This window comes from Setaria viridis, chromosome 4 (genome assembly GCF_005286985.2).
Source record: "Setaria viridis chromosome 4, Setaria_viridis_v4.0, whole genome shotgun sequence".
In the NCBI taxonomy this organism is placed as follows: Eukaryota; Viridiplantae; Streptophyta; class Magnoliopsida; order Poales; family Poaceae; genus Setaria; species Setaria viridis.
The window spans coordinates 13,245,095-13,267,804 of record NC_048266.2 but is presented as its reverse complement, the minus strand read 5'-3'; the positions used below and the strand labels follow the sequence as shown (position 1 = coordinate 13,267,804).

At 44.1% G+C, this 22,710-nt stretch overlaps 1 protein-coding gene across 1 annotated transcript; it reads left to right on the top strand.

Moving 5' to 3' along the window:
- Positions 1 to 2,750: 2,750 nt before the first annotated feature.
- On the top strand, positions 2,751 to 7,053 carry LOC117852978 (uncharacterized). Its single transcript, XM_034735308.2, has 2 exons — positions 2,751 to 4,580; positions 4,656 to 7,053. Exons 1-2 carry the CDS (start codon positions 3,008 to 3,010, stop codon positions 6,818 to 6,820), a joined length of 3,738 nt encoding a protein of 1,245 aa, XP_034591199.1. The 5' UTR covers positions 2,751 to 3,007; the 3' UTR covers positions 6,821 to 7,053.
- The last annotated feature ends 15,657 nt before the right edge of the window (positions 7,054 to 22,710 follow it).

Genomic DNA, 22,710 nt, shown 5'->3' with positions numbered 1-22,710 from the left:
TCATGTTATACAGCTAGGAGAAGCCGTTTTGCCAAACATTTTTCCATCCAAATAAGTTGAAGCAAAAAAAGCTGCTTCATCGAAGAAGCCACAGCCGCAACCGTTTCAACTACAACTGCAGCCCTACCAAATGAGCCCCTGATCTCATCACACATTCCAATATTTACTTTTTAAATTAGGTGGGCCCACTCATCTGGCGAGTGTGGCAACGCTGGCAGCCTCCCGCCATGGCTGCCCGCTGGTTCGTCGCGTGCAGGAGCCCCAAAGACCAGTTCACTCTTTCTTCTGTTTTGTCTCTCCCATGTCAAATTTTGATGATGGGTGATGTAACTTTGCTACTAGCTAGGGCAGTCCCAACCTAAGACACTAGCAATAATTTTCATAAGCTCCACGTACATCATCAAGAAACTAGTACTGTACACTACTCCTTCAATGCAAATACCACTATTTCATACTTGAATTTAATATTACCCATCTCTCATTATATCTTGGATAGTGTGTAGAAACTAGTCTCATGTAAGATATGATTTCCTTCTCTTTCTTTATTTACTTCTTGCCGCATTATCTTTTATCACAAATAGCAGCTCATTTAATTTTATGGATACCATTTTAGTCATTGGGTTGGACTGCCCTTAGCCAAGCTGCTCTCTCCGTTCGGTGGCGAGTACCCCAGAAAATTAAAGTTGCCACACGTCAGGGGCAGAAACTGCACGTGCAGTTACTTCGCTGGGTCCTCCCAGTTTCGCATGGTGGCAACCGACCTACGGGTTTGTGGGGTCAAGTGAAGTGAGCCAGTGGTCTTTACTACTGGCCGTCTGAAGCTTTGAGTTCATCCAAGTTGGCACTGCACTGCACTTGATCAGAGCCATGCTTGAATATGAGATGTGTGCAAATTAAAGACCATTGGTCCGGATACAGGGATGCAAGGTCATTGGGTTAATTATCTGAGACGCGAGTGCTGTGTTTAAAAATCTCGGTCAGAGAAGCAAGGACATTGCGATCGTTGTAGACTCGATATGATGGCTGGGAATAATAATGAACCGGGATTAGTTCACCTAATCAAAACACCATTTAAGTAGTCATTTTACAAAAGAAAACTATTATCGCTGTATTTCCTACAAAATAATGCTGATGGACTTGTAATCGAAATTAAAGTGATCGAAGTTCTAAAATGTGGTTTGGCAAAAAGAAAACTAGAAGTTCTAAAATGCGTTTGCACGCATCTTCAAATTTTAGATGAAGCACCTTTCAAAAGAAAACCTTTAAAAAAAAATTGGAGGCAGCACACAAGTACAGTAAGCCGTCAAGCCTCAGCTCTCAAGAGGCGTTCTCGAGAGAGAGAGAATTACCGCAGCAAAAAACATGGTCGAGAGTCGAGACTCGAGAGTAAAAAGTCCGGCTCGACGTCGAGGGACCCTCGCCGGAATCGCCCGATAAGGTGACAAAACATGCCCTTCGGTGCGTCATCACTTGACCGGGGCGGGCAAGGCCGCCGTACCGTTTGGCCGGGCCTCGATGGACCATCTACCAGCGCCGCTCACCCGGCCACGCCCGCCAGCTGTTCGACGCAACGCCGGAACGGGGCCCGTCCGCGGCCTCGGCGAGTGTACGCGCGACTGGACATCCCTAGGCTGCCAGGAACGGGGGTAGGCGGCTTCGACCATCAGTCCTATGACTCGTGCGCATTACAGTGCTAGATTACCTGTGGTGTGAACTCGTGCTTTTCTTTGCAATGCCGGAAGGTCAGGGAATATGATTTGCCTTGGCGCGGTCACCGGATTCCATTTCGGCACCTCCAACCACCCACCTGCCCGACATTGCCTTCCAGGTATTACAAAATTCTAGCAGCTTGTCTTTTGCGTATCCGTGCATCAATTCATTTCGTAACAACTTGGCAACGGCAGTGAGATCTGAGCACTAACACGCACAACACACAGCTCAATTTGCTATTAAGTATTAACAATTGGGCATGTCTTATGTTGAGTCTGAACGTACCTCGTGACTCCACTACTGAGTACTGACTGGTGCTTGGTATGTCATTCTTTATGATGCTCAAGATGTTCAAGCTTCACTGTTAAGCTATTCAAAATTGGGATACCGTGAGCCCAGATTTGGCTTGATACTGGTCGAAACAGCTTGCATTAGGCCTTTTAATATGCCATGAGCATCAGCTTATAGATTTAGTTTTATGCGCATAACTGGGCATTGTGGTGGGGGCTAGCGAGATGACCACCCCCTCGTCGTGTTGCTGCCTTTTGGAAAAAGCAGTTGCTTTCAGCTAGTCATTCCCTCTAGATGTATTATTCTTCTCTAAATGTTCACACCATCCCTGACAGTGAGTGAGCAACTGATCCGTCTTTGAATTTTATTACCGTGTTCTCCAGTCTGAGCTTTCGTCATCTATGTTGCTGATTGCTCTGGTACTTTCATGTCAGTATGTGAGCATTGGAATGCCTTCCAGTGTCAGTTAACCCATTTAGTTAAGATAAGCAGTCAAATCCAGTCACCAGAGTGTGTGGCTGCAAATATTTACCCCGTTATGTAATAAACAGTAGGTCTTATCCTTTTCCTTTTGTAGAGAGAAAAAAAAAGACTTTGTGCTTGCACTTTGATGTCCTTCTGAGCTCCAAGTCCAACCAGTGTGGACTCTCAGAGTTGACTGGGTCCCATTAGTATGAGTCATTCACGGTACGTTGACAAGTCATACATGCATGCTCTAATAATTCATATAAGTTATCGTTTGTGGGGTATACCAATCAAGCCTCAAATATGTCTTCTACTTGCTATCTTGGTTTTGGGCATTGACCTCTTCCAAGTCTTCGTCTTCTTTCTTTGCTAGCTGCCAGTTTTGTCACTCGTTTTGTTCAGAACCATCCTTGAATTCCCCTTATTCCATATATCTTCTCTAAGCCAAGATCACTTGCTCTCTTCTTCGGATGCAAGGTTAGAGGGAAATTTCACCTGAGAGGTCGAGGTTCACAACCTCTGTTGGAGCTCAAGCAGCCATATGGCAAAGGGCGAGCAGCCCAAGCTTGCCATTGCTCTGACCAGCACCGCTGTTACTCCGGAAGCAGGAAATAATCACAGTGAAGACAGCAACACTTATGGAGGCAGCACAGAGGAGCTTGGCACGGTCACCGGCAACACCAGGCAAGAATCCAGAGTCACTGCAGATTTTGAGCTCCTGTGGAGACTGCGTAAGTATCTACTGCTGCTTGGAACTTTAGCTGTTAGTGTTACATATAATGCTGGATTAACTCCACCTGGAGGGTTCTGGTTAAACAACACAAAAAAAGGGCGTGATGGACATCATGCTGGTGACTCTGTCCTTCGTGCTCTGTTCTTCCAAAGACACGAGGTATTCTTTTACTGCAATGCAACAGCCTTCGCTGCATCACTTGTCCTAATCATCTTTCTTCTGAGTAAAAATGTGACAAGGCAGAAGTTATGGCTCCGCTCCATGCAACTTACCATGATTCTGGATCTGTTTAGCCTAATGGGAGCCTATGCTGCTGGAAGCTGCAGGGCAGTAAAGTCATCCATTTACATCTGGGTTCTGGTCTTTGCTGTTTTCGTATATATTATGATCCATATCCTAGTATTTATACTAGTTGTTCCAAAGTTTGTTTCGGAAAAAAGATTTGTTCCAAAATGGCTGAAAGAGAAGGTGCACTCTGTGCAAGGTTGGATTCTATCCAAGTGTCATAAGAGCCAAAGGAACAGTCCCCAAGAGAAAGATATAGATGAAGCTCGCAAATTCATTTTCATGCTTGTGACTTTCGCTGCTACTGTCACATACCAAGCTGGGTTGAGTCCACCGGGTGGGTTTTGGGCTGAAAATGAGCAAAATAAAATTCCAGCTACATCTATGCTTCGCAGTAAAAACCTTGCTAGATATAATACTTTTGTTACTTTCAACTCGACTTCCTTTGTTGCATCTTTGGTCACGATCATACTGCTTCTGAGCCCAGAATTGAGCGGGCATGGTATAAGATCGAAAGCGGTGACTGTTTGTGTTGTTGTTGACATATTGGGCCTGATTGGAGCATATGCTGCAGGAAGCTGTAGGAGTATGGTGACATCTTTCGGTGCTATTTTACTTGCTGTTGTAGTATGGATCTTCTTTGCAGTTTTAGCTGGGACATTTGTTAACAGATCTGTAGCAGCCTGGTTTGAAAAGATCAGACCAGATTTTATGAAGTGCATAAATAAACTTGGCCGGGTCATTTCATTGAACTTTGGCAGCAGCCGATCAATAAATACAGTGGGAGAGAATTCTGTTGCAAGTCATCGGCAAACTGCAGGTTGTGAAACAGAACCAGAAGGTGCTTCGGTACCAGAATGCCAGCTTGCATACAATCAGCAAGTTTCAAATACCAAAGAGGGTGAATCCTCTAGGGAGCATCAGAGTCCAGGCAAACAACAAACTGCAAACAATGAGGAGGTTGGGTCCAGCTCAGAGGATGCATTTGTGAATGACAAGCAAGCAGCAAACAGCAACAATGTCATGTGCAACCTGGAAGGTCAATATTCAGACCACAATTCAATTGCAAATGAGGCTATGCCTGAAATTAAAACAGGTAATCCATTGACGATATTTTGGTAAGGTAAAATACTAATGACAATATGTCTTAACTCTGATTATCAACCTACAGAAAACATTCAAGTTGCGAGTATGGAGGAAAAATCTTCATTGATGGATGATCTTATGACTCCAAATACCATAGCTGGTATGTCTAACCATGAGCATCAATTGGATGATAACCAGACAGTTGAAAATATGATTGGGCAATCTTTGTCTACTGATGATCATGAATCTATATTCATGCCGGTGGAGTGCTTGCCCGAAGACAAATTGTTAGCCAATAACCATAATGGAGCCACCAACAATCTCAAGGAAGAGAAAGAATCTTTAGAGAAGCCTATGGTATCCATTGAGATAGAGGAGGTGGAAAATAAAAATGCCACGAGACCTATTGAGAATGGAAACACTGGCATGCATGAAGTAGCTCCCAGACAATATGCCAGCAATGGAAATGCGGGTGCCAATCCAACTGATGAACATCTGAAGAAGTCTCGTACATATCTTCTTCTTCTAGCCATTCTTGCAGTATCCCTGACATACCAATCAGGTTTAAATCCACCAGGTGGTTTCTGGTCACAAAGGGAGAACAATAATTCAACTCGTGATCCCATCCCTAAAAATAATCACCATCGGCCCTACCACTTACCTGGTGATCCCGTCCTTGAGGACACTCACCATCCACGCTATATCGCATTCTTCTATTTGAATGCTATCGCTTTTGTTGCATCCCTTGTAATGATTATTATGCTCCTAAACCGGAGGATGAGCAACAAGGTCATAAAACGATATGCACTGCAGATAACAATGATAGTGGATCTTCTTGCTCTAACAGGGTCCTATGCTATGGGGAGCTGTAGGGAGACAAAGAATTCCATATATATCTGGCTGTTGGTGTGCCTTGTACTGGCTTATGTGGCTGTTCATGTTCTGATATCAATACATATGGTACCTGAAGGTTGCAGAAAGGCTGTGGCAAATAAGCTTGAGAACTTCTCTTGCAGATATATATGGACAAAGGCTTCGTTTGGGCACAACCAGAGAAGTGATGTTAATGATAATGACTGTGAGCTTGGTCACAATCAGGAGGGCGATGCTGATGACAGGAACTGGGAGCGGAGGCGTAATTTATTATTGATGCTTGCTGTTCTAGCGGCAACAGTCACGTACCAAGCTGGCATGAACCCTCCAGGAGGTGTATGGTCTGATGACAAGGCGGTCAGTGGTAAACCAGGAGATCCAATCCTTCAGCAGAACAATTTAAAGCGTTATGATGTGTTCTACTACTCAAACTCACTCTCATTCGTGTCATCTGTAGTTATCACAATACTGCTTGTGAACAAGGAATCTTGTGAGCATGGTATCAAGTCCTATGCACTACGAGTATGTTTGGTGGTGGGCTTGGTTAGCCTCTTGATTGCGTATTCTGCAGGAAGCTGTAGGAAAGCAAGAGAATCTATTTATCTCATCATCATTGCTGTTGCAGTTCTGATCGCCCTTGTGGCTCAAGTGCTTCTGCTCTCCTCAGCACAAGATGGACTAAGAGGGCCAACTGGAGAATCTATAGAACGTGTGCTTCAGCTGCTTTTTGGTAAGGAGTCATCCTGGCATGGAACTACTTCTAAGCAGCAAGAAAGCTCTGGTCATCCTGAGAAAAATGTTCGAAAGAGGCACAAGTATTTGATGCTGCTTGCAATTTTAGCTGCCTCCATCACGTACCAAGCTGGCCTCAACCCACCAGGTGGTTTCTGGTCTGATGATGATGAAGGCCATGTGGAAGGCAACCCAGGCCTAAAACCACCTGGTGTCCTGTGGTCTGATAACAAAGGTCATTTGGCAGGCAATCCTGTTCTTCTTGATATTAATCCTCAGCGCTACGAAATATTCTTCTGCTTCAACTCTATCTCATTCATGGCATCTATTGTTGTAATCATGTTTCTGTTGAATAAATCTGCCCGGAAGAAAAGTGTGCCACTAGAGGTATTGCACTTGATCATGATACTGGACCTGCTGGCCCTCATGACAGCTTTTGCTGCTGGAAGCTGCCGGAAATTCAGGACTTCAGTCTATGTGTATGCTCTAGTAGTCGGTGTTGTAGTATACCTTGTTATTGTAATTCTTTTGTCAACTGGCATTGCAAAATGTCTGAGGCCGACGGAGAGAAGTAGGTTTCCCTCTCAGAGAAGTCCTATTCGCGATTCTGCAACTAGCACACTGATACCTGAAGACCAAGATTGAAGGTTCCATTCCTTTGGTAATAGTATTAATTTAAAAGTTTGTTTTGCTGGATTATCTGGCCATATTTGTTTTTCAGTGCACGTTTTCAGAGTTTGAACAGAATTGAAATTCAGTTATGCTGTATGATGTTCAGTTTCTTTAGATCGTAAATTTGGGTACAAACCTGAAGCTACATGTGTATGCATTAGGTTCAAGTTTACTTGATTCCAGTGAACCTGAAAGTATTTTCTTTACTTGATTCCAATACACTGTTTTGAGAGCTCGGTTCTGACATGGAAGCTGACAGTGCCATACTGCTATGGCATTGCCATTCGTAGTCTTCAAGTTTGAGCTCTGAAGGTCCCATTCCAACGGGAATCATTGTTAGATTGAAATTCTGTTTGACTATATTATCTTCAATAAGGGCTGTGTTTTTGTTTCAATGAATGTATTTTGACTTCAGACGAAAATGGAAACCGGTGGTGCTGTCTGCTCTTCAGCTATGGAGATTATTTATGCAGATCATTAAGGCCTGGTTTGGTTCCATTTGCTTATTTTTAAGCAAGTGTCACATCAATGTTTAGATACTAATTAGAAGTATTAAACGTAGACTATTTACAAAATCCATTATATAAGTCGAGGCTAAACGGCGAGACGAATCTATTAAGCCTAATTAGTCCATGATTTGACAATGTGTTGCTACAGTAAACATTTGCTAATGATGGATTAATTAGGCTTAATAGGTTCGTCTCGCTGTTTAGCCTCCACTTATGTAATGGGTTTTGTAAATAGCCTACATTTAATACTCCTAATTAGTATCTAAATATTGATGTGACACTTGCTTAAAAATAAGCAAAGGGAACCAAACACCCCCTAATTTGTACGAAACTGGTGGTGAGGTGAAGATCAAGTAGCCGTCATGGAAAATAGTCCTGCTGCTTTTGAATCTCTTGGAAGGCGTGATGTTTGCTGAAGTCCTGTAGTTCCTCATGCTCTGTAAGAGCACACTGCACACCTGGATGTATGGTTCCCTCATGTTGAATTTTTTTATTTTTAACTTTTTTTTTTTAAAAAAAATAACCTCAGCGGGATTTTATTTGCGTTTGGCCGCGCCAGACCGCCTGGCGCGGCAGGCAGCCTCTGCCGCGCTGCATGCACTGGCGCGGCGGGTCCTGCCACGCTGGCGCGGCGAGTCTACGCTACAGCCGCACGCCGGCTCCCTTCCTCCTCACTCCCTCCTTTCTTCCTCCTCCAGACACACCAGCGCCCTTAGCTTGTTGCGTCACCCCCCGCCGCCCTACCCCCAAATCCATCCAAAATCCGGCGATTTCGGTGGGGGAAAGTAGTGGAAATCGATCCCTGCTTCGTATGGAAGGTATCCCCATACTTTTTCTCGTGTTTTACCGTTGCATTTGGTAGATCGGAGGATGTTTAGGTGACTTAGGGTTAGGTTGATGATTTCAATTTTAAATGAAATGCAATGGTGTTTTGTGTTAGATGATACGTAGTTCATACGCAATTGAGTCTCTGCCCGCGATATTGACGTGTAGAACTTGTTGAATGCTTCGATTTAGGTATATATTCATCCAATTGTGTGGTTTACATGACATGTATTTTTTTATATGTTCAATTAATTAGTCTCATATTTTTGTTCCTTAATATAGTTGCTATAGTTGATATGTTTCAGTGTTTGTATTTTGTAGATGGAGTGTTTACATTTTATCGAAATGATGTATATAGCTCGTATGGATTACGTGTGTAAAGTTTATTTGTGTATTAAATTTGTGGCACTTGATGTCCAGGTGAGATGACGTCGTTTGGCTGTGAATACAAGCGGCGTAGGTGGTATGTGCGTTATGTGGGCGAGTCCAATGGTGCTGGTCCCGTACCTCCTGCCCTTCCGGTACCTCTTTGTAGATGTGGCGTGCAAACAGAGGTGAAATAATCAAGGCATCCAAAGACAGCCGGAAGAGCCTTCTATGTATGCAAGTGGACTTTTGATCCAATACCTGCCGCACCTTGTGATTTCTTTCAGTGAATCGATGGACCCGACAAATATGATCCTAGGATCCGTCTATTCCCATATCATAGCACAGAGCTTAAACCATACCATCAGTTTAGGCGTTGGGTTCCTCCTCCACCAAACCCACCTAGGATGACCGAGGAGGAGAAGCAGGAGGCTGCTTGTGCAAGTGTGGTGTTCCTGCTAAGCTTATGCGTCCTAACTTAGGGGATCCACCTAAGTTTACTCCATTCTTTCGATGCTCGCTAAATACTCATGTAAGTTTATTATGAGAATATTAGTATGTCGTTTAGCTAGCAGTTATAATTTTGCAGTATATTGTTCATACTTTTACTTGATGTTATTGCTTGGAAGTTGGAGCAGCGTTTTCTAGTTACTTTACGTATGAGTAGTTCACGTTACCATTTTTTTGCAGGATGGGTGGCCGCTGTGTGATTTCAATGAGTATATATACGGCCCAATGGCAATGTGGCCAACGGAGGAGCAAGTGCGGGAGTTCGAGAGTGGAAAGGCACCGTGGCCATGTGTGTCCTCTCCTAATGATAGATGCAAGTGTGGTATATTGGCAACACAAGGTGTGGTGCCTTCTGAACTTGGATATGGTTCGTTCTGTGGAAATGCACATGGCGATTACTGGGTTAGTAACTACTCGTCTCTTATGTGTTATTAAGGTTGGAACTTGTTTCAAATTTGTAAGAATATGAAATTGTTGTTGCAGGAGGGAAGGACATCTGATTGGGAAGATTTTTCTGGTCGTTATGATTTGTTATTAAAGTTGGGTAATACATCGGAACCATGGAAGTCAAGGAAACAACAAGAACTTAAAGAAAAGATTAGGAAGGAGTATGATGTGCCTATCCCTGACAACGACTTTCTTTGGGGGAAAATATATCAAGATATGGTGCATGAGACTGGAGTGGAACGTGAAGAACTTTATGCAAGGGAAACTATTATTAAGTATTGGAGGCAAAATAGATCCAAGTATCCATGACCTCTAACTGAAAATGAGAAGAGAGAAAATAGGAGGAAGTTGCAGGAGGAGAGGGAGTTGGAGAAACAAAGGTTGAGGGAGAAAAGAGATCGCTTAGGTTATGTGGTTGATCCGAATGCGAAATACCCTAAGGGTTCATGGGAAGAATATTTGCAGCAGGTTAGGGCAAGAAAGAGAAGGATTGAAATGGAAGAGTTACAACAAAAAGCGAAAGAGGCACAGATGGAGATGATGAAGGCTCTTGTTGCCGATTTACCTGTTGGTAAGGTTAATGTCGATAAGAAAGGGAAGGGAGTTGTTGTTGCCGGGGATGATGATGATGACAAGTTACTATACGAAGGTGACTCGGACTAGATGAACGTGTTGATGTAGCTGGATCATGTTTCTCTTTAGTTGTGAAAACTATGTTCATTTATGAGAAAACTATGTTTATGTTTATTCTGAGAATTACGATTAGTTGTCAAAAACTATTTTCATTTGTGAGAGAACTATGTCCAAACGCATCAAAGTTTCCTCTCCGAGCTAGTAGTCAGCGCTAGAGTGTGAAAAAAAATAGTAGTAGCTTCGATCAAAATTTCTAGCATACTCGCAAGTCATGTGAGAACCAATATCACCATCAGTAGTGCTTACCTGAGATCCTGAAACTGAAAGTAGCTCTCGTCCTCGTAACCGTAAATAACTAATCTGATAACATCTGAGGTTGAAGAAAGCTATTTGAGCCACGTGTGCATGATGGACCACAAGCGCAAGCAAATTGGGATGCTAGTTCAGCCCCATTTTTACTCTCTTTTAGATCCGCTCTTTGTAGTGAGTACTTCCTCGTGTCAAAAAGGTAAGAAAATGAAGGCATTTGTGATCTAATAATAGTAGAAGATGAAGTACGAATGGGACAACACGTACCCTAACATTTAATGCACGTGTGTATGCCGTTCTTCTTATCCATGATTGCGCACCGGTCTGATCTAATCCCATTGCAGAACAGTCCATGGGCGTCTTGTTAGTACCCTCTGCCTTGTGTTAAATGTAGCCAGAATTACCGGGCCTACTACTAAACATTATTCTCTATCCTAACCGCTAACTGCACAAAAGTTTCAGTAGGTTCAGTGGTTGGGCGCTCGCACGCCTAAAACATTAACTATTTTCTGGATTGCTTGACTTCCGCCGAACATTTTTTGTTCTGATTTTTCTTAACCTAGTTTCAACCACGAAATTATTCCATATCTCCGTCCATAGGCGGTATCCTACATGTACGAACATTTACGAAAAAATACACGAAACACAATATGTCATGAAGTAGTTCCAATAGTCTTTTACACACGTGAAATAATACCATTGTACGGACAGAAATAAACCTAATATCCAACTTAGTCTTTTACACACGTGATAGTTCCAATAGTCTTGCACACACATATAACATAAATTGCACACCTAGTGCATCACACTTGAGACATGCAATGTTCAGTGTCGTGGCCGCCGGTCAACCGGAGGGCTAAAAGGATCTCTTGGGCGACGCTCCCTCCTTGGATGCATGGGCAGCACATTGGCGCTGCCAACGTCGCTGTGGTCCCGGGAACGACGCCGCCGGCGTGGCATCCGGGTACAAGGTGCAGGTTCCTATGGAATAATTGGGCACAAAGCATAAAATTTGTATGACACTTCGGGAGTGAACATTAACAATCTAGAATTGAATTTGGGGAAACTTGTGAATGTACTTGGCTGGACTCTCCCTACATCTGAGTCACAGATGGAGCATCGATCATGCCGGAAATCTCCAGTTCCTCACCATATGTAGGGTCGTCATCCTCAGACTGCTCACCTTCAGAGTCCTCGCTTGCCTGAGGGGATGCGGGTTCCTTGCCTCATGATCTCCTGCTAGGACCTGCAGCAGTTGACGGTGTTGCAGCCCTGGGGGGAGTCGCCAATGGAGTCCGACGTGATCCTAAAGAAGTACCCTGGCCATTGCCCCCGTGGTGCACATCTGAGGATGACATGCAGTTCATCCTCATGGCCATTCGCCTGTAGCTTTTCCGAACCCTCTGCAACATGTAAGTAGCATATATTCACGACTATGATATTGATAGGGTTACAAAGGTAGTACGAGTATAAGTGGAAATTAGTTTGGGCTTCTACCTCTGCAAACTGACGAAGCAGACCATCACCGGATCCGACGGCGTGCTCCATAACCACGCCCGCCTCGTTTGAGAGCCTTGCAAGCTGATGTCCCTGTACCCATAGTTTTCATTCCATGAGTGATCAATGTTACGATACTATGACTACAAACCGAAATCTTACCATGTAGTCGTGGAGAGGTGCACGCTCAGGCTGTGTCCCATAGCGTGTCACTGTGTCGTACGCGTCAGCTATGTCGACGCCTGAGTCAGACGGTGCATCCTCAATGGGCACATTACTCCAAGATGGTTTCACTTTAGTTCTCATCAAAGTACAGTACCATCGTATGTACTCATTGTTTGGTCCTGGTCACCAGTACGGTCCACCTTCAGGATCGCATCCTTGCTTATTCTCCCACATGACGAGGTATTGATCATGCTTCACCCTCCAATCATTCTCCTTATACCTCTTTTTGCGGTCGATCCTGTATCAGAAATTAGTGAAGTATTAATATAACATGTTAAGTACGTTAATTGAATAACCTCTGATAGTTATTTATTCCTGCGTACCTGTGCAGCTGCTGCGAAGTCGATAATTCCAAAGGAGGGCACGGTTGCATCCTCCCAAACTGCCGCATCACCCTATGCGGCATATGAAACTCTACGACGTAGTACAATATCATTGGCGTCGTGCACCTCCACAGCTCTCTGTCTCTGTAGCACGTCGGTGAAAATACGATCTGGCTTAGCTGCTCACGGTCGTACGGTTTCCATTCAACCTTCAAAAATTATACAGAATGAAGTTTAACAAACTCTGGTGAGCAAATTACCTGGTGCTGCGTGAGAACATCAAACTTGTTTGTGTAGGCCCTGTAGCGCCTATCAGGATTGCCACGAACGGGCCGCACATGCTTCCACACATGATAGAATGTGGGATGAGCATCGTCTCGATGCCATGGATGAAATTGCAAGTAAGTCCAATTGGTCACATGATACAACAGTTTTCCGAACATTAAAGTAGAAAAGGGAATTAGCCGTTGTGACTTACATCGACACGGAGACGGGAAGGTCGACTCACGGGCATTCGCTCCAAAATCCAAATCTGCAGCATATAAGTGCACCCTTCAACATTGGAATCCCTCGCTGTGCGCCTGCAAGCCTCACATAGCTGTCTGTACAGCCAGGCAAGAGCCACTGAGCCCCAACTGTAAAGGGCTATGTTGTCCCAATGCTGATCCAAAATGGGGAGAACCATCCAAGATACTGTGTTCCCAGCTGCATCTGGAAGGAGGAATGTGCTGACAAAGTGCCATAGCCAAACTCGAGCATATCGCTGCACAACCTCGTCATTTGCTCCCGGAGGACAGACGTTGAAGTGCTCCCTCAACCATGTCGAGCTGACACCGGAGGTCTTCTTCGAGTTGTCTCCATCCTCTTGCTCTGGTGGCCTAATCCCAATATGCATTTCAACCATATCATGCCAATTCTCATTCTGTATAATTCCCGTCACTGGCTGACCATCCAGTGGAAGACTGAGTATCATAGCGACATCCTGCATTGTGATGGTCATCTCTCCGAACGGGAGGTGGAACGTGTGAGTCTTCAGACGCCACCTGTCGACCATAGCGGTCAAAAGCGGTCCGTCCATTGGAGGGAGACCCCCGACAACCTGAACAGCGAGATCCAAAAAACCTGCTCTCTGCAAGTACTCCGCGTACCGCTCATCCCACCTAAGTGGTGAGTGCACCCTAGCCCTGAGTGGTTTCAAATCCTGCAAAATATTATAAGATTATTAAAAAATGAGAAGTCAATCCATTTGAGAATAACGGGCTACTAAAGTGGTAAGTAACACAAATATGATACAAATGACATTTCCAGTATGAAATTGTTTACATCGTACACAAGCAAATAGTAATGATAGGCACATACTCAATTTATAAGAACATTTCATACGAAAATCTTGCAATTCTCATCCTAAGGTATGCATTCATCAGCATAAATTAGCAACCATTGTTAATAACTGATGTAGTACCTCATTTAGGTCTGCGAGGTGGTGGGCACGGTGCTGCAAGTTGTAAGCAGACTCAAGAAGAGGGTACGCCGGGGCCACCATCCTAAAGAAACAACAAACAAGATCGTTAGTAAAAAGCTTCATTACATGATAAGTACGGTAACTATGATAATTTACTACTATAAAAAAAAGAAAATGATAACCATGCAAAATATGAGCAACGCGCATACCCTATTGTTCAAAGAACGCGGCCTATTAATGTTCGCCCTAGATTTTGTGCCTTTAGATTTTCTATTGCGGCGAGTGCAATTCCTAATGATCTTGTGGCACTTGGAGTAACGATTTTCCGACTTGTCCACATCAAAATCACCAGTGTCATAATCTGCAGAAAGCCTCCCTTCCGACACGTCCATGTCGCCTGTGAAATGCTTCTTCTGCCTCCTTCCTACTTTATTTCTCATCAAATTGGGGTTATGCCGGCCGTTGTGACGGATCAAGGTAAGGTTGAAAGCTTGATTCCCATATTTTGACGGTGTGCTCCCTAGAGTACAACGGTGACATGTACAAGGGGCTTTCATAGTTAAGACCTCTTGCCTTGCAAGCTGTAATGAAGTGTGAACATGGAAGGTGCAACAATTGAGGAACGTTGCAGGTGCACGAAACTTCATTCAGATCCAGTCTGTAGTGTCGGCCTCCATGACTATCACCCCCAATGTTAGTCGTACCGTAACTTCTTATAGAATACACCATCCTTTCTGGCCCGTACGGTTCTGCTAAGTGGTGCACGGATCTAAGCTCAGCCTCTGATAAATAATCATCTGCAACTTTCCCAATTCTATAGCCTTCATCCAACATTGCACGTGCCTTTTGCCATCGGTCCACAAAGTAGGTGTTGCATTTTTCGAATGAGTATTCAATAATTCCAGAGATGGGCCTACTTCGGATGCCTTTGAAAACTGCGTTGAGTGATTCCGAGTAGTTCGTGGTCAAAATACCCCAACGCATCCCTCCCTCATCGAAAGCCTGCGCCCATTTATCCTTGTCCTCCATTTCAGCCTTCAACCATTCTTTTGCGTCATCGTTCAAGTCCTTCACTAGATCTTCTAACTTCTCACTAAATTCTCTCTCCGTATGAACCTTGCATAATATCTTCAATTTTCCAATCACACGGTTGCTCTTCTGCTGACGCGACATGTTGGCAGCAAAGTGCCTCGTGCACCACCTATGCACAAGTGGTGGAAAACCATCCATGTGGTCCTTCGCACAATTTAGGATTCCATGATGCCTATTTGATATCATACACACTATCCGTGAAGGTCCAAGAACATGTAGCCGAACAAGTTTCATAAACCATGACCAACTCTCATTATTCTCACTCTCGGCCAAAGCAAAAGCAAGAGGTACAAGCTGCTATTCTGGATCTACACCAACTGCCATCACTAATGTACCCTTATACTTGCCAGTCAAGAATGTACCGTCCACAAGTATCACAGGACAACAATGTTGAAATGCCTCACTACTTTGAGGGAAGCACCAAAATACCCTTTGCAGTATATGCTTCAAAACTCCATTGTCAGGATGCATCATGCCACATGAGTCGATGCACCATTTAACCCCGGGATTGTAGTAGGTTATAGCTGAGAGTACCCTAGGAACCATGCCGTACGACTCCTTCCAGTCGCCCCAAAGCAGGGCAACGGCGTGTTCCTTCACCCGCCAAGCCTTCGAATACTTCACACGGTACCCACTAAAGGCGAAAATGGACTCCACGAGTGATGGCACCGATATCTCGCTGTCTTTACGGATAATGCCTAGGATACGCCGCCCAAGGTACTTTGTTGTGCACTGTACATGCTCTTGCTTCGGCTGTGACGACCGACAAATATGCGGTTGCACAACATTTGAAATTCTCCATTGTCCGGTGCTTGATATTAGCCGAGACCATACACGCCAATGGCATCCTTGCTTGCACATCACATTGTATCTTAAGTTCTTGTCAGAGTGAACTACGCTAAAAGGTTTGTGTAACCTCACTGCGTAGTCAGCCAAGAAAAACTTCAGCTCCTCAAGACTATTGAACTTTATCCCCTTCTTAATCACTGGACTCTCACCAACGACGTCCCTTCGGCATTCACCATACTAGATTCACATATTGCTTTGTGGACCATACTGATGTCCTTATCATTGGGAACGGATGGCGGTTCGACATCACGTTCTTTTAACAACCGCAACTCGTTCTGGGTGTAAGAAAAACAATTGTACATACGACGAATGCCTTCTACTTCTACATCATGCACGGTTGCGGTGTTAAATTGTGGTCCATCCTCTTCATTTTCTACCCCGTCATCCTCATATTCATGCCCACCACTCTCAAATAGTGATTCCTCCTCTACCTCCACACCTACTACCCCATCTTCCTCGAATTCACAATCTTCGAAACCCATAGAGACATTATAAACATCTATATTTGCTTCATCCGTCTCAAAAATGTTATTGGGAAAATCATCATTGGCAATAACCAAGTAAAAATCACGTTCTGTTTCACCTAACACGTGATGCAACATTTCTGACTCCTGGGTACCATTATGGTTCACTACCGCCACTTCCTCCCTCATGACAACATTTGGGTCAGGCATACGAACAATTTCGACTATAACCTCCAAACATGCAACATTAGCTTTGTGCACTACATCCTTATAGTGCTTCCAATTCGCATCGGATGCTAACTTCATGATAACATAATGAGCTCTAGCTTTCCCACAATCAAAACAACCTCTCAAACTGATCTCATCCACTCTACATCCATACTTCCTCATTACACGGTCAACTAAATCACTAAAACTTGGAGGACCCTCGAAGAATTCAATTGACTCATTCATATTCTCTAACTCCCCATTTTGTTTCACAACACCACCATCAAAAAATCGAACTAAACGATCCATCTACAAAATACAAACATTTCACCATGTCATATACACTACACATTGCACATATTCGACATATCAACTAGACACATTACATATATTGGATAAATTGCAAACAAAAAATATACATGTCATATCAACTATACAATTCAATGAATATATACCTAAATCGACAAGTTCTACACATCAATATCGCGGGCAGAGACTCAATTGCGTATGAACTAGTATCATCTAACACAAAACACCATTGCATTTCATTCAAAATTGAAATCATCAACCTAACCCTAAGTCACCTAAATATCCTCTGATCTACCAAATGCAACGGTAAAACACGAGAAAAAGTAGGGGAATACCTTCCAAACAAAGCAGGGATCGATTTTCACTATTTGCCCCCACCGAAAATGCCGGATTTTGGGTGGATTTGGGGGTGGGGCGGCGGGGGGCGGCGCAGGAACTTCGGGCTCGGGCGGGTCTGGAGGAAGAAGAAAGGAGGGAGGGAGGAGGAAGGGAGCCAGCGCGTGGCTGTAGAGTAGACCCTGCCGTGCCAGGTGGGCTGGCGCGGCGAGCGCCTGCCCATGTCAGCGCCCACCTGGCGCGGCGAGTCGTTGCGCCAGCGTGGCAGGGGCCCGTCGTGCCAGTGCATGTGGCGCGGCAGAGGCTGCCTGCCGCGCCAGGCGGTCTGGCGCGGCCAAAAGGGTTACGTGCCGCAAATTAAATCCCGCTGAGGTTATTTTTAAAAATAAATAAAAAAAGGTTAAAAATAAAAAAAATTCGCTCATGTTTCTTTCTCGTAGTCGTAGAAGGATCAAGGATGGACTGATGGAGAGCGTGTCGCTCTGTTGCAGAGCAAGTTGAGAGCGGAATACAGTCGACGATGAGATCGATGACAGAGAGATGAAGTGTTTGTGGTTTGGCTCAGCTTCAGCTAGTTAGAGAGTAACCCGACTTGGATTAAAACATGCAGTGTCTGCAATGAACTTTATGGGTTGTGCAATGCAACACTAATCTGTGACATCACGTGCTGTGCTGCTATAGTTACGTGCAACATTTCTTTTTCTGCGGAGAGTGGGGACTATCCATTATACATTAATGTCATCTCATGTCGGATCGGCTATACATGAGCAATGATGAAAATACAATACTGTAGCATTTTATATTTGAACATCGTCAAAAGAATGGCAATCCTTAACGGAAAACTTTCAGGTAGTACCAAGGATATCTAATATAGAAATTATTTTGTCAACATGGGGGGATAGCACATACAGAATCTCCCTTTTATTACAAGTATATATAACCTCTCCGTTCATTTTATTTAACAGAAATAACACATACACAGGGACAAGTAGGTACCCAATAGTGTTTTCTGGATTAGTTGATTAATTATGATGACACGCCACTTTAATTTATTTCTTCTAAATTATTTACACATAATGTCATCCTAAATTATTTGAGATGATAAGAATTATTTTTTTATTCCATACCTGTTTAATTTGCTCCCACGGGTAGTCGAACTCAGGGTTGCTGGGTGCTACTCAGGTGCTCTAACCACTAGGCCAGAGATCCTTTCATAGAAATTCATCATTATTAGAAGTGTTTTTAAATTCGGATCTAGTAGCGGATAATTTTTAATTTTTATCATCCCAAATAATGGATTTTGCAAAATCACCATTGTAAACGTGGACTTCGCAAAATCACCATTCGAAACGTTGACACATTATTTTCCTTGCCATTTCCTCCTTTTAGTGATGTCTTTTCCATTTACCTTTTTCCAGACTGCTGAAAGGACTAAATTACCCCTAAGCGCTTTACATTATCTAGCTTTACGAATGGGTCGACCTCTATTTGTCGCCGCCACACGCCGCCGTCTGTCCATCCCCCCGCTGGCCACCGCGCGCCACCGTCCGCACGCCCACCCACCCGCTGGCCGCTGGCCTTGTTGCCCGCCGCCCGGCGCCCGTCGTAGGAGCACTGGAACACGATGGTGTCCTGCACTAATTGCTCCGGCAGCCATATGGCCAGTTACATGCGCGAAGCTTGGAAGGAGGTGCAGCTGTTCTGGAGCGATACATTTGCAAACATTGACGGATAGCTTTGCGATTCCGTTCAAAACTTGGATTGGGTTCCATGCTGCCAGCGTGAGTCAGAACGAGACTCAAAGCATATCAGGACGTACTGTATCTGTATGCGTATGTGATAGCTTCTCTGTCCAAATTACTATTTGTTTTGGCTTTGGTGCGTTTGGTTAACCTGTGGATTTTCGAAAAGTAGTTGTGAGCTGTGGAAAAGTAGCTGTGAGCTGTGGGCTGTGGGCTGTGAAAAACCCGTTTGGTGGAACAGCTATGGCTTTTGAGAAAAGTAGCGAGCGGACCCCACATGTCATTCATAGCCCATCCTACTCAACCCTCTCGCTGTCTCACTGACGAGCGAACCCCGCTCACCAGCCCCTTCTTCCTCCTCCAGTCTCTCCTCCCCTCTACCAGACCCAACGGCACTCCTCCCGTCCGCGCCAGCCTGCTGCCACCACCCGAAGCTGCTAAACCTACCCAGCCACCTCCTTGACACCACTGGAGGCCTCCCGAGCTCCTCCCCGTCGGGTACTCGAGCTTCCCCCGCCCGCCTTTGCCCCGCCGCCTGGAGCTCAGTCGCCGGCCAAATGCTCCCCGCCTCTTTCACTAAAAACTAATTGGGCACGCCCCTGGCTCCCTCACCTACCTCTCCACCCATCTAGACCACCAAGTTGCCTTCTCGAGCATGAATCCACCAGCAATCGTCGTATTTTCAGCCGCCTGTGCCCCTGACACGCCATGGAAGCCCCGTCGGTGAACTCCTACCTACGGCCATCCTCTTCATTGACCGGTTAGGAACCGCGGGGAGGGGCGATGCGGCAACAGAGCCCGCGCGAGGCCGCTGCGAAGCTTGCGCCCGCGCCCGCGTGGCGGTGGTAGAGCCTATGCGCATGAGCCTGGGCCTCGCCCGCGTGGCCGCGCTACAAGAAATCTACCGGTCTATGACGAACCTAAAAGTGTCATAAATAGGTTTTTTGCATCATAAATCGTGATTTAGGACGCTCAAGTGATGAAAACCCTTCGTCATTAGTCAAGCGTCATAAACCACGACTAGTGATGTTCCTTATTTCGGTGCATTTCGTCCCAGATGTTGTCATAAAACTGTTTTAGAGGTTGCGCCATGTTGGACAAGAATCCAACGTGGCTCCGACGTGGTAGGGATGTTATGATGATTTCGGTTCGTCACAAATTGAAGCCCGTTTCATGTAAGAGTCTTTATGAGCCCAATTTTGTTGGGCTATTTTTAGCCTATTTTATGTTTCCACGCTATTTTTTGCCAAAAAATGTTTGTTGCACATCATATTGGGTCTTTTTTTCTAGGTCCTAGCCCATCTAACGAAGAGCCATTATTGCATTTCGCAGTACCATATTGACCCCTTTTTTCTGGGCTCTAGCCTATTATTACATTTCTAGTGCCATATATTCAATTTTGGCTGCTGATCACCATCACAATCACAGACATAAAAACAACTCATTTCCAATTTTCATATTGTTCATATCACAATCAGTGAATAGTTCACCAACAATAATAATGAAACACACAACAAGTTAAGCATCAACAATGCAACATACAATAAAAGTTCATGAGTAACAAACAACAAGTTCACTAGCAACACACTTCAGTTGAGGGAAGCATTCACCTGGTTCTGACTGGTGCTCAAGTTTATCAGGCTACAAATAAGAGAATGCAACTACTTTGTGGTGTTCTTCAAAACTTCGAGCTCTTCTGTCTGAGACTTCAATGTTTTTCTTGTGTTTCAGCCATCAATCTTAGTGCACCCATCTCAGGCTCATGTTCGGCAATTTTTTTTGCCAAAGTTGTGCCCCCTGAAAGTGCATCTAGGCCCCTAAGTGGGTTTTGATGAATTGAATGACAAAATGATTAAAGGGCTAACTTGTTTGTTTAAGATTGTGAGCAGGGATTTATTCTCATATTTATGATGTGATATTATCTCATAAGTTGAATATGTAGTATATGGCTTACAATAAAGAAAAGCAAGCAAGTGTGTGATCCTGTGATGAAATTATATGATCAATGACAACCAAGGGTGAAGTAAAACTTGGGGATATATTTTATGATTGGTTTATAAGTCTTCTAATCATTTGATAGCTTGATTGACAAGTAAATGGATCATTAAGAAAAGAATAGTGATATTCATAAATGGATATTGCAAGACTTCATGTGCATATGATAAAAAGATATGAGCTTATGTGTTTACATATTGGTCTTGTTATTGAAAGTTTGCAATCCATGAGATATTCTTTATCAATCAAGAACAAGCATTTGAAGAGGATTTCAAATGTGATTTCATTGTTCATGTCAAAAGCAAAGCTAAACTCAAAGTGGTAAGAATAGGTGAAGAAATCAAGCGAGATACTAGAACGAGCAACTAAGCAAGTTTTGGTCAAGCGATGGCTTGGACAACATGTGTTTTGCTAAGGTGAAGTGGCTAGTATCTGGGGGGTTTCAAAGTATCATATCTAAGCCTTATTGAGGGAAACAATGCCGCGCATCTAATCTATTGTGATTGGTAAAATGTAGTGACTTAACGATTCAAGTATATCTTATCATGAACAAGGTAAAATCTTAAGTCACTAGCTCAAGATGATAACTATGTTGAGAGCCCTCAAATGACTATTGATCAAAGTATGGTATGGATGAAGACTTACAAGCTCAGTGGATGATATAGTTTTTATATTTATTCTTGAGTATAGATATGTCGTACTATCAAGAGGGATGCAACACTAGCTAATTGACAACACCAAGAGTGCTCCTAGTTGACCTATGTGATATTGGCTTTAAGAAAACCCTTGAGTGAGCTAACTATTCCAGCTCAGCTAACAATGGTCAATTCAACCAGTGGATGGACCGAGAGTGAGTGTTTGAGAATTTTTGGGCTAACTCAGCCAAAACGGTTTGACCGGTCTAGGGGTTAACAGAGCTAACGGCTAACTCAGCCAAACCGGTTTGACCGGTTTGACAGATCGGCCTGACCGGTCTAAGAGCAATAGCTAATTTTTCAAACTAGACTGGTCTGATCGGTCTAGCAACCGGTCTGACCGTTTGATCAACTCCAATGGCTAGTTTCTTATTTGTGGGGTTATATATACCCCTTGGCCCTCTCCTTGGTAGGCTGCTGGTTACACAAGACTTGGACATCATCTAGTGACCAGAAAAGCTCTCCCCAACCTCTCTTTGTGAGACTCGAGTGATTTTGAGAAATCTTTGAGTTGGGTTGAGAGAGTGATCTTGTGTGAGCATTAGTGAGCTGAAAAGAGCAATCCATAGTTTGAGCACTTGTGGTTCGCGTCAAGAAAACCTTTGAAGCATTTGTTACTCATGGAGATGTGCCTCATATATGGCTAGGCATCGCCGGCTAGCTCCCAAGGTGTGGTGAGCAGCGGTAAGTTTGTGAGGGCTGCGATCTTGCCTCCGCAAGGAAAAAGATCAACTAGTGGAGATGAGGAAAGTGGTTGAAAGAGACCTGGCTTGTTGGAAGGGAATTGAAATAGACTCGTATTCCAATAGGCTCCTTAATGGACACGTAGGATTCATTGCGGTGAATCTGTACTTTGGATAAACAAAAATCCTCGTGTCTTCATTTTGGTTTGCTTCACTTGTTGATTTCTAGCAATTTACTTATGCTTCTGCTTCGATCTACTTGGGTGTGCAGGGGATACTTTGCCTTGTTGGAAATCATCTACAAAAGAAACTCTCCAAGTTTGGTTGGTGCTAGAAGTCAATGAGGGACTCCAGCAGCACTTGCGTGCCACCCTGCCAGGACCGG

What these genes read in the sequence shown, in the direction of transcription:
- LOC117852978 (XM_034735308.2), top strand. Translation starts at nt 3,008, where the DNA reads ATGGCAAAGGGCGAGCAGCCCAAGCTTGCCATTGCTCTGACCAGCACC. An exon ending in TATGCCTGAAATTAAAACAG is followed by an intron (nt 4,581 to 4,655) that starts GTAATCCATTGA and finishes ATCAACCTACAG; the next exon opens with AAAACATTCAAGTTGCGAGT.